Source organism: Rhinoderma darwinii, chromosome 11 (assembly GCF_050947455.1).
Source record: "Rhinoderma darwinii isolate aRhiDar2 chromosome 11, aRhiDar2.hap1, whole genome shotgun sequence".
Taxonomy (NCBI): domain Eukaryota; kingdom Metazoa; phylum Chordata; class Amphibia; order Anura; family Rhinodermatidae; genus Rhinoderma; species Rhinoderma darwinii.
Window position 1 is genome coordinate 70,344,614 of NC_134697.1, and position 13,437 is coordinate 70,358,050.

Here is a 13,437-nt window from a genome sequence, read left to right on the forward strand (position 1 = left end):
GGCCAAATTGTCTTTTAAAAATCACACAAGTGAATCTACTGCTACATCTCAATTTTTCATTGTTTACAGCCAACATCCACGTGTCCCTCTTCCTGTACCTGCTACATCTCAAGTTCCCACAGTTAATGCTTCTTTTAGAATTTTTCTTCAGATCCAAGTCTGCGATCCTGCAGCCGGTGGATCGGATGAAGAAGTATGCTGATAAGAAAAGAAGGCCTTGATAATTCCCTCCTACAAATTTGATCCTAGGTTTCTCGGTCCCTTTGAAGCCTTGCAACAGATTAAGCCGATGTCCTACAGGTTACGTTTACCTCCTACCCTCAAGATTCCCAATTCCTTTCATGTGTCTCTGAAACCTGTGATCCTCAACTAGTACAACAAGTCCTCCAATTCTACTGCCCCCAGTGGTTCGGCAGATGACTTTGAAGTCAAGGAGGTTCTGGACTACAAGAGGGTAGGAGGTAAGAATTGTTATCTTGTGGACTGGGAGGGCTTTGATCCTTAGGAGAGATCTTAGGAGCCTAAAGAGAACAATATTTTCCAATCTCTCATCAAGAAGTTTCTCATGCACTATGGACCTAAGACCATCTGCCGCTAAGTCTCGTACCTCTCTCGGCATGCCCCATCTTCTGCGGCTTACCGCCGGCGGATCCCTAGTGCACAAGTCCTAGTGAAAGTCTAAAGTTATCCAATCACCCCTGCTGTTTCCCAGGACTATTTAAGGCACCTTCTCTATCTCCCAAGAGCTTGAGCAATGTTGTTGCTAACCCCATGTTAGTCTGCGAAGGTTCCGTATGTCCAGTGTCCGAGACCAGTTCAGCTTCCAATAATCCAGCACAAGCCAGCTTCCAGCTATCTGCCCATCCAGGTACCATCGACCAGTTACTGTCCTATATTTGTCTGCCCAGCAGCTACTCCATTACGGAGGAGTAGCTCAGTGGGTTCACTTCCCCAGTGATGTTACACAAAGGTATTCGGACCCTTTACGCAGTACTTAGTTGAAGCACCTTTGGCAGCGGTAACACCCTCCAGTCTTCTTGGGTATGATGCCACAAGGTTTGCACAGCTGGATTTGGGGATTTTCTGCCATTCTTTTCTGAAGATCCTCACAAGCTCTGTCAAGATGTATAGGGACCGTCGGTGGACAGCCATTTTCATGTTTCTCCAGAGATGTACAATTGGGTTCATGTCAGGGCTCTGGCTGTGTCATTTAATGACATTCACACAGTTGTCCCTAAGCCACTCCTGTGTTGTCTTACATGTGTGCTTAGGGTCATTGGCTTGTTGGATGGTGATTTTTTTGGCCCAGTCTGAGCTCCAGAGCACTCTGGATTAGGTTTTCATTAAGAATATATCTGTACTTTACTCCATTCATCATTCCCTCAACCCAGACCAGTCTCCCTGTCGCAGTCGCTGGAAAACACCCCCACATGTTGCTGCCACCACCATGCTTCACTATAGGGATGGTATTGGGCAGGTGATGAGCAGTGCCTGGTTTCCTCCAAGCATGACACTTAGCATTGAGGCCAAAAAGATCAATCTTGGTTTTATTAGACCACAGAATCTTGTTTCTCACAGTCTGAGAGTCCTTTAGGTGCCTTTTTTGCAAACTCTAGGCAGGCTTTCATGTGTCTTTTACTGAGTAGATCCAGAAAAGACAAACAAGGCAGTACATCCAAAAATAAATGAAATTTATTCACCCAAAGATGCAACGTTTCAGTCCAGCAGGACCTTTCTCAAGCATTTTACTGAGGAGAGACTTCTTTCTGGCCACTCTGTCATAGAGCCCAGATTGGTGGAGTGCTCCAGGGATGGTTGACCTTCTGGAAGTTTCTCCCATCTGCACACAAGATCTTTGGGGCTCAGCCAGAGTGACCATTGTGTTCTTGGTCACCTCTCTTACCAAGGCCCTTCTCCCCCGATTACTTAGTTTAGGGGGGGGGGGGGGGTGGCCAGCTCTATGAAGAGTCCTAGTTATTACAAACTTCTTCCATTTAGGAATTATGGAGGCCACTGTGCTCTTGGAAACTTTCAGTGCAGCAGAAATTTTTTTTGTACCCTTCTTCAGATCTGTACCTCCACACAATCCTGTCTCTGAGCTCTACAGGCAGTTCTTTCCTCCTCATGGCTTGGTTTTTGCTCTGATATGCATTGTCAGCTGTGAGACCTAAATAGACAGGGGTGTGTCTCCAAGTCATGTCCAATCAAATGCATTTACCACAGGTGGACTCCAATCAAGATGTAGAAACATTTCAAAGGTGATCTAGAGATATGGGACGACCCCAGAATTAAATTTCAAGTGTCACAGGAAATGGTCTGAATACTAATATCATTGCAAAATTTGAGTTTTCCATTTTTTAATAAGTTTGCAAAAAAATCCTAAAATTCTGTTTTTACTTTGTCATTATGAGGTATTATGAAGAATGATTGGGAAAAACGTGAATTGTTTTTTATTTTAGCACAAGGCCTCAACATGACAAAATGTGAAAAAAGTGAAAGGGTCTGAAGGCTTTCTGAATGCACTGTATGTGTATGTATGTATATATATATATATATATATATATATATATATATATATATATATATATATATATTCTCACATCTCACATTCCATATCAATCTTTTAATTAAAAATACTAATTGTCTATATTTTGTTACATATTATATATATATATATATATATATATATATATATATATATATATATATATATATATATATATATATATATATAAAATGTATGCTCAGCCTTTGAATATCAAGAGGCATACATATTTGTGGTCCCATTGTCATAAGAGCCAAATGTGTCTGTTACTTTGACTCTTACTATAGAAAGATTTCTCCTGATACATTTTCTTGTCACCTTCCATTGATTAATTGAATGTGCACTTGCCTGAAGAACGTTACATGAGGCAATAGCTTGCACTAGGCATTGTACAGGCCATAGACATGAAGAGGTTTCTGGAACATGAAAGGAATGAATTAAAAGAGAGCACAGTAATCCATTAATGGCAGCACTAAAGGGAATACTCGCACTGTTATTAAACAGCAAGGTGCTAGAGAGCACTTTGATTAATCTAGAATCCTCTCTGCCTGTAACCATGACCACTGCTCTTTAATGTAATGTACAGTATCTTAAAAGCATGTTACCACTATGACACAAATCCTATATTGGGTGAGACTGGGATTACGTAAGAATGCCAGTAACAGACATATTAACCCTTTTTGTTACAAGAGTGACATAATTTCATAGTTAGAGCTCATTCAGACGAGCATAATACTTGTCCGTGTCTTGTGTGTTGAAATAATTCACAGCACACGGACCCATTCATTTCAATAGGGTTATTCAGACATGCATTGTTTTTCACGCAGCGATTGTCCGTTGCGTGAAACTTACTGCATGTCCTATATTGGTGCGTTTTTGCACACCTAGTCGCCCATTGAATCCTATGGGTGCCTGAAAACCACGGACAGCACACGGACAAGATCCGTGTGCTGTCCGTGTTTCACAAATCAGTTACATAGAAAAGCAAAGAAAGAAAGAAAAAAAAGAAAAAAAAAGAAGTGGTTGCACAGACGTGAAAAACGCATGCCACTTGCAAAGCACACTGATCCCAATATGCAACGGACATGAAATGTAGGAAAAACGCTTTTTTACGCGTGCATTTTGGACACACTCGTCTGAATGTAGTCGTACATAGTATGGTTAAAAAAAACATATGTTCATCAAGTTCAACCAAGGGATGGGAGAAACTATAGAACTTTGTTTTACCCCTTTTGATCCAGAGGAAGGTTTAAATAAATAACTAAATAATAAATACATATAAAAATTACCTATAAAGCATTAACCACTTGCGGACCACCCATAGACTATAAACGTCTGGGCAGTCCACAATTTGCTCTGAAGGCCGCTCTAGAACATCCTGCAGAGTTAATACTTTTTCCGCTCTGTGGCGGCATTGAGCTCCGTGATACAGCTGTCTCCAGACCAATCAGTGTGGTCTCTGGGCATGTGATCATTGTGACAAACTGTCACAATGATCACGATACATGCCCCATCGGCAGTGCTTCCCCATTCTCGCGGCACCCACCCCCACCCCGTCTCGCAACAAACCCCACCCCTCTATCTATCTATCTATCTATCTATCTATCTATCTATCTATCTATCTATCTATCTATCTATCTATCTATCTATCTATCTATCTATCTATCTATCTATCTATCTATCTATCTATCATCTATCTATCTATCTATCTATTTATGTCATATCTATCTATCTATCTATCTATCTATCTATCTATCTATCTATCTATCTATCTATCTATCTATCTATCTATCTATCTATCTATCTATCTATCTATCTATCTATCTATATCTATCTATCTATCTATCTATCTATCATCTATCTCATATCTATCTGTGTATCTCATATATATGTTGATATATAGTATAGTTTTAGTCTGGAGCTACACGGCAGCTTTGGACATGACACAGTCGTACGGCCAAAGATCACTATGTTCCGTAGTGTACATGGCAAGTAATGAAAGTGAATGTGGTCTCTGTAATTTTACCAGACAAAGCGATTTTTGGCCATGGGACCTGTGTCGTGGCCAAAGTCGTTGTGTAGCCCCAGCCTAGAACTATACTATATATCAATAATTATGAGATACACAGATAAATATGAGATAGATTGTTAGATAAATATGAGATATATATTAGATAGATATATAGATACGAGCTAGATAGATAGATAGATAGATAGATAGATAGATAGATAGATAGATAGATAGATAGATAGATAGATAGATACATAGATAGATAGATAGATAGATAGATAGATAGATAGATAGATAGATATGAGATAGATAGATAGATAGATAGATAGATAGATAGATAGATAGATAGATAGATAGATAGATAGATAGATAGATAGATATGAGATAGATAGATAGATAGATAGATAGATAGATAGATAGATAGATAGATAGATAGATAGATATGAGATAGATAGAGGGACAGGGTTTGTTGCGAGACGGTTGTGGGGGTGGGTGCCGCGAGTATGGGGAAGCAACGCCGATGGGGCATGTATCGTGATCATTGTGACAGCTTGTCACAATGATCACATGCCCAGAGATGACACTGATTGGTCTGGAGACAGCTGTATATGTGAGATAGATAGACAGACAGACAGACAGACAGACAGATAGATAGATAGATAGATAGATATTAGATAGATAGATAGATAGATAGATAGATAGATAGATAGATAGATAGATAGATAGATAGATAGATAGATAGATAGATAGATAGATAGATAGATAGATAGATAGATAGATAGATAGATAGATAGATAGTAGGTAGAAAAAAGCAGCACTTCAGAGAATTCAAGTATCACGGTGCTATGCGTCCTTGACCGTCATCGACACGGTCCTGAATTGGATACACAAACGAGGAAATAGACGCAGCACTCCAAAAGTAGTTGCAAAGATAAAGGTTTATTCACCCATGTACAGAAATAGCTACGTTTCAGTCCTCCAGGTCTGAAACGTAGCTATTTCTGTACAAGGGTGAATAAACCACTATCTTTGCAACTACTTTTGGAGTGCTGCGTCTATTTCCTCATTTAGATGATAGATAGATAGATAGATAGATAGATAGATAGATAGATAGATAGATAGATAGATAGATAGATAGATAGATAGATAGATAGATAGATAGATAGATAGATAGATATGAGATAGATAGCTAGATAGATAGATTGATAGATAGATAGATAGATAGATAGATAGATAGATAGATAGATAGATAGATAGATAGATAGATAGATAGATAGATAGATAGATAGATAGATAGATAGATAGATAGATAGATAGATAGATATGAGATAGATAGATATGAGATAGATAGATAGATGGATAGATAGATAGATGCACGGATTATAGATAGCTAGATAGATAGGGGGTGCCACGAGAGGGAATAGGAGATTATAATATATATATATGGATGAAGATCATATATAGATGTACAGTTTTAGGCCCCATGAACACGGCCAAAATTTTGATCCGCAATTACGGAACGTAATTGCAGATCAAATTACGGACCCATTCATTTCTATTGCCCACGGACGCCTTCCCGTACATTTATGGGAAGGTGTTCGGGCCGTACAAATGACCCACAAATAAAGAACATGTCCTATTTTTTATTTTTATGGACCGTGCTCCTGATTTTACGGTCTACAAATGCAAGTGTCTGTTCGCGTCTGGCCGTGTCTGTAATCACCGGCCGTGATTACGGGCACGGCTATGTGCAGGGGGCCTTAGGCTGGGGCTACACGGCGACTTTGGCCGCGACACTGGTCGCATACACAAAGATCACTTTGGAACCAGCTTTGGAAAATTTGCTCTCCAAAAGCCAGTTTGCACATCATTCATTGTATTCTCCGCCTTCTGCCCGATGTACCCATATTTGGTATCATTTAAGTCGGCAGAAGTTGCCAAATATATATTCAGGTGTGTTTACCCAGTGGCATGCACCAGATGTCAGAAAAGATCACCTGAATTCACATATTTGGAAAAAAAATCCTAGTTTTAATTCTTTCCATCAAAGTCAATGAATTGTCTGGAATAAAAATAGAGGGCTAAAACATTTTATCTGTCACTAATCGAATAGTTTGGGGTGTAATTTCTTAAACAGAGTCATTTTGGGGGTGTTCACAGTGTTTTGGCACTTTCCAACATCTGTAATGGTCGTATGGTGTCAGCAAACCGGCTTTGGAAAATTTGCTCTCCAAAAGCCAATTTGCACATCATTCATTGTAAGCTCCGCTTTGAGCCCAGCGTGTAATAAATGTGCACTCATTTAGTATCGCTGAAGTCGGCAGAAGTTGCCAAATATGTATTCAGGTGGGTTTACCCAGTGGCATACACCAGATGCCAAAAAACATAATCTAAATTCACATATTCACATTTTTTTTAAAATGTATTTCCCTTTATTCCTTTTATGTTTTTTAAAAAGTAAAATATATCTATAATGTTTTTTTTACAAAATATGGAAGCCCAATATGTTCTGAGAAAAAAACAAGACCAAATACATATAGATTGGAAGAGTAATAGAAGAACAATTCCATTTTAAATTGGCACATGGCTAAAACTTGAAAATGGGCCTGGTCAGGAAGGGGGGGGGGGGGGGTAAAGCCTCTGGTCAGGAAGTGGTTAAACAATCTTCAATAAAAAATAAAAATTCCCTCTTGATCCCAAGTAGTAATCAGACTGGATCAACATTCAAACAAGAATTCTAGACATTGACATAGGCACTGATATTTTTTGTTCTAATAAATGATCTAAGCCTTTTTTGCAGCATCTACTGTCCCTGCTGTGACGGCTCCTGCGGCTTGTCATCTCTGGGGATTAAACTTTTTTTCTCTGGACGGAGGGAGTGCCCACTTGTCTTTTAAGGAGATTTTACATGGAACAGGTTTTTACTATATGTCTTGCATGTGCCATTCATATATTTATAAGGAGTTAATCAATATACGCTGAATTCAATTTTGTTCAATTCATGCCACAAATACCCTGCTCTAGGCATGGGCAGTTAATATGATAATAGTGACAATAGGAGAGCCCACCCTCTATGTTTACAGAACATATTGACATCCAATTTTACTTTCATCATAATCATTATCCAGATGCATAACTTGAAGCTTCTCCCAATGTAAAAACTGTAACAAGGCCACCCCACCTCCCGCCTACCATGTGCAAGTTATAGTAATAGTGTCTTTGGGCTCCCTTAGGCACCAAGGCTCAGGTTGCAATAGCTTCTTCTGCACCTCCTTTAGCTACACCCCTTTTCTTATCATTGTACATGCAGGGCATATCAATAAGGTCTAATATGTTACTTGTGAGTCGACTAATAGGAAATAGACCCTAATGGCATGTAATTGGCTCCAAAAATAAGCTTTAAATGGAGTTGACTTCTGCTGGACCTTTGGATCCTTGTTATTTTTTGGGTTCATTGTGGTGTCAAAGCAAGGGCCCACTGAATGATCCTCTGGTGAGCCAGTCTAAGGCTCTGTTCACATCTGCGTTGGGGTCCCATTCTGACGTTCCATCGGATGTTTCAGTCGTTTTGCCGGAAGCAATAGCATAGTCAACTACGCTATTGCTTCCAGCAAATGACGGGTCCGGTGCACAAAAGAGACAAACGGAAACCAGGGGCTCTGTCACCATTGAAATCAATTATGATGGAGACAGAACCCTCTGGTTTCCGTCGTTGTCAGTTGGTGTCTGCTCGGTGTCCCGTTCTGACGGAAACCTCCAACGGAACGTCAGAACAGGACCCCAACGCAGATATGAACAGAGCCTAAACCAATATAACATCAATGTTAGAGTCATGTACTGTATGTAGAACACTTGGTCTATTATATAATTATTTTGTGAAATTGGAATATGATAAAGTACATTTTTTTCAATTATTGTATAATAAACTCTAATAGGGTCCTGCAGATAAATAAACTACTTTAGAAGACTGATTGTAGTTCAGCTCTACAACTTCTTGTTTCTGCAGTGTCGTGGCGGTGGGCACGAATACCAGGGGTTCTTCAACGATTAGGGTTTACATATTTTGTTTTGGCATTGATGCACACCTTTTTCAGCAAGCCGAACTTGGAGCTGGTAGAAGTAAGTTGCTAAAATTTTGAAAATGAAATGGTACGGTGAGTTTAGGTTGGATGATAAGTCCCCTTTAAAAAAACAGCCTAATTTGATATAAACAAGAAACCTAGATTGTGCCCATCAAGTCCTCCATTGATATAAATGGCCAAAGTCCCAGCTGGACACAGAAACGCTGCATACAGTGTTTCTCACTCAGGTAAGAGAAAGATGTCGGTCATAATAACTAAACTATTAAGTCACTTCTGGCTCAAAACAAATTTCCATTGAAAACAATACGATCTGTTTAGACATCAGATTCCCATCAACGTTTTAGTATAAAAAAATGGAGGGAACTGCTAAGAAGAATGAAGAGAATTCAACACAGATAGTGGCAAAGAAGAATTCTCTGCAGTATGACCAATCTAAATTGTGTAAAAGGAAAACAAAATTGTATAATGCTCTAAATCCGGGGTCTCAAACTCGGCTGGGTAAATGGGCCGCACATAGAAAAAATTTGAAGTTGACGGGCCGCATTACTTTCAAATTTGATACAATACAAAATTATTGTTAATCAATTAGTTATTTGAACTACTATAACACTATATTACTATAATAATACTAAATTACTTTATTAATAATAATAATAATAATACTACATTGCTATAATACTACATTACTATAACAATACTACATTACTATAATAATAATAATACATTACTATAACAATACTACATTACTATAACAATACTACATTACTATAATAATACTACATTGCTATAATAATATTACATTACCATAACAATACTACATTACTATAATAATACCGCTAGGTTTAAATTTATCGGAAATTTGCGAGTTTACACATGTATTTTAACAATCCAGTTTTCCAGTTAAGGTGTAGCTAAATGCAGTCCGGCAGCTCAGTTGGCAGAGTTTGGCAGACACAAGAATGTCAAGATTGGGCAGCTCTTTCTTAGTGCCACAGTGCCCTCTGTAGACAACGCCACAGTGCACTCTGCTAGCACTCTGCCTGGGACACCAGCTCTGCTCCTGACATCACTGTTCATATATGGACAGTGATGTCAGGGGCTTTCTCAGAGCAGGAGTCTCGGAGCAGAGTGCTAGTATAATCTCTGCTCTGGGACGCCTTCCCTGGTAAAGCTCCTGACATCACTGTCCATATATGGACAGTGACTTCAGGGGCTCTTCCAGCAGGGGAATTCCTGGCCAAAGCGTCGGCAATGCTCTGGCTGGGGATTCAACTGCTAGAGTGTGCCCCAATAGAGCTATCTACAGGGAGGGAGTGTGTAGCGCTGCCAAATCCGCTGGGGGTTCACTATCTACAGGGGGCTGTGTGACGGCATGAAGGAGTGCTGGTGCGCTCCTTCTTAAGACTGCTCTCTCCTCTCCCGATGGAACTATGGAGCCCAGCGGGCCAAAGATTACAGCCTCAGGGGCCGCGTGCAGCGTGTTTGAAACCCCTTCTCTAAATCATTGTATACAATTGTGGTTGAAACCTTAACAATGCTGAATAATCTAAAAAATTAACTTAGTCTTTAAATGATAATGGATTAAACTTGTATACAACAGTTGTCTAGCATATACTAAATACTGTATCAGAATAGCTACATTTCCAAACGGAAGTGATTTTATAACATGCTTGCGGGGAAGCAGGGCATAAAGACTCCCTGTTGTTGCCTTAGGAATGCGTCTGCAGAATATAGGGATCATATACATGCATTCCTTCTTCGAAGCTGTAGACATAGGCTGTTAATACTGGACTCTAAAGGTTGGAACTGGTTTGGCGCAGGCTAGATTGGGGTGCAGAGGCTCAGGGATGCCCTGGAATTCCCCCTTTAACCTCCATACAGAGATGTAAACTTGGCTGTAGGAATTCCCCTGGTCGCAGTCCACAGAATAGTCACCAGTTGGCATGAAGACACAGCAGCATCGACAGGACTGGAAAGGGGTCAGACGGAGCTAGGTGTCAGCGACAGTAGTTAGAAACAGGAGTAGAACTACAAGTTTCAGGTGTCCAAATGGTAGGGCAGGATCGTAGTCAGCAACATAAGCAGGCTTGAATAGGCCAACGACGTAAGCAATATACACTGATTGCCTAGCAACACGGCGCAACTGCCAAGAGGACACAGGAGGACATGGCTGAAGTGGGAAATAATGGGGTACTACATAAACAAATTCCTCAGAGTGAAACTACACTTTAATGGAACTGATATTGGGCAAATGACTAATCTTATACTGTGAACATTCCTGCCTTAATGGGACAATTCAATGAAAACTAGAATATATTCATTCCTTCCTGCCCCATAATCCAATCTACAATCTCCAGTCCCCAGAACACGGCAGCAGCAAGAACCATCACTTTTATGGCAAACTGATTTAAGCCTGCTCAAAGAAGTTTAGCATTGGGGAAGGTAAATCGGTCCCCAAATCTTTGAAAGAATATAGATTATATATTTTTTACCTGCCTCAATACCAGATTTTGTTTTAAAAGTGAGAACGGGTAGCCTGGCTTAATGGGAGTGAAACATTTTTTCTGGAGTTCCCATATGGTAATAACATTGGGTGCTACTGCTCCAATTAATAATCTCTGCAAGCGCAAGCCCTTTAGGCAGCACAGGTGTGTGCCTAACTACAGATGTGTACACTCTGGATTTCCATGCTCTTAAGAAGTCTAGTGTGGATGCCTTCTATACTACAGAATTAATGCGGTACCTTTAAAAAGAAGAATGCAAATCACAGAATTTCCTGTCTTTAATCCTTCAAACAGTAATGCTGGGATGTGCAGAAGATCATGTAATTGCTTGTTGTACAGAATGCCTGTTGTTCAAAACACGGAGAAATGATCCTGCTGACCAGCATGAAAGAGGAAAGGCTTTAAATATTGATGTTGTAGCAAAGTCTCCCTGAAGTGGCCCAAAGTGCTTGTCTGATGATATATCCTCTTGTCTGTACAGAGCCATCAGTGGACTGCTGCCGTAAGGGATATTGTCGTGTACTGGCCGGAGTGGATCATCATTGCAGCTTTAGAGACTGTTTTGCTGTGTCTAACATTCCTACTAGCTGTGCCTGGGTGCCCCACGTAAGCACTATCAATTACTATATATGTGTAAGTTAGACTGATTTCTAAACTGATCCACTAATCCTGTTGTTCTACAATTGCTATTAAATTAACTGAATTATCTGCTTGGATATATAAAAAAAACTTATAATGTAATTAATAGAACAAACACAAATGATCACATCTAGAGTTTGAGCATTGGAGTTACTATATACAGGGCTGGCGTCAGCACCCAGTGAACCCGGGCAAGTGCCGGGCCCACTACTTTGGGGGGGGCCCACTCGACCACCGGGTGCTGACGCTGCCGTCATGGCTCCTCCAGGAGTGGAATCCCCAGCCAGACAGAGTCTTGCCGGGGATTCTGTTTCTAGAGGGAGTCCCTGTCTATGAGGCAGGGTAACTAGCACTGTAGCAGCTATAGCGGCAGCCACAGGGCCCACAACATGAGGGGGCCCGTGCCACCCACCATCGCGGCAACCCATGCCCTGCGGCCCTGCTAGGAGCCGCTATGGCTGCTACAGCGATAGCAACGCCACATTCAATAGTATCTGCGTTCTTAGCACGCAGATACTATTGAACGCTATGGTAGAGCAGGGAGGTATCTCCCCTCTCTGCCATTTACTAGGCATTTACAGCTAATAGCGCTCTGCTCGGACTCCGGCTCTTGGGAAGCCCCAGACATCACTGTCCATATATGGATAGTGATGTCAGGAGGAGAGCAGGAGTCCGAGGCAGAGCGCTAGAAGGGGATCTGCTCCGGGACTCCGTCTCTGGGGAAGCCCCTGATATCACTATCCATATAGGGACAGTGATGTCAGGAGGAGAGAAGGAGTCCCAGGCAGAACGCTAGAAGCAGCTCTGCTCTGGAACTCCGTCTCTGGGGAAGCCCCTGACATCACTGTTCATATATGGAGAGTGATGTCAGGAGCAGAGCAGTGTCCCGGACAAACTGCTAGTAGCGCTCTGCCCGGGACTTTGGCTCTGGGGTTGCCCCTGACATCACTATCCATAGATGGACAGTGATCTCAAGGGCTTCCCCAGAGCCGGAGTACCGGACAGAGCCTATACTAGCGCTCTGCCCGGGACTTCAGCTCTGCCCCGGACACCTCTAACCATATATGGACAGTGATGTCAGGAACATAACAGGAGTCACAGGCAGAGTGCTAGTAGTGCTCTGCCTGGGACTATGGCAATGGGGTTTCCCCTGACAACACTGTCCATATATGGACAGTGACGTCAGTGGCTTCTCCTGAGGTGGAATCCCCAGACAGAACGTCGGCAATGCTCTGGTTGGGGATTTCACTAGAGGGAGCCCCAAAGGCGCTCCCAAAAGAGACGGGGGCTGTGTGGCACTACCAGGAAGGGGGGCTGTGTGGCACTGCCAGGAAGGGGGCTGTGTGGCACTACCAGGAAGGGAGGCCTTTTTGGCACTACCTAGGAGCGGGGCTGTGTGGCACTTCCTTGGAGGAGACGGCTGTCTGGCACTACTTCGGAGAGGGGCTGTGTGGCACTAAATTTATGGCGGTACAAACTTCTATATGGGGGCATAAACGGCCTAACATCTATATGGGGGCACAAATTGAAAGTTTTCTGCCATTTTACTGCCGCCGTGAGTTCCCCCTCAAATGGGCCTTCTAAGTGTTTGTCACCCAAGGGCCCAAATAAACCTGGAGCCTGCCCTGACTATATATGACGAGCAGGACATCCAAA

At 41.6% G+C, this 13,437-nt stretch overlaps 1 protein-coding gene across 1 annotated transcript in view; it reads left to right on the forward strand.

The window, feature by feature from the left end:
- LOC142663931 (heparan-alpha-glucosaminide N-acetyltransferase-like) overlaps positions 1–13,437 on the forward strand; it is a 422,230-nt gene that overhangs the window by 176,470 nt on the left and 232,323 nt on the right. Inside the window, exons 11-12 of the mRNA XM_075842774.1 lie at positions 8,563–8,675; positions 11,624–11,748. Of these exons, the coding sequence (XP_075698889.1) occupies positions 8,563–8,675; positions 11,624–11,748 (238 nt within the window). The remainder of the gene's footprint in view (positions 1–8,562; positions 8,676–11,623; positions 11,749–13,437) is intronic.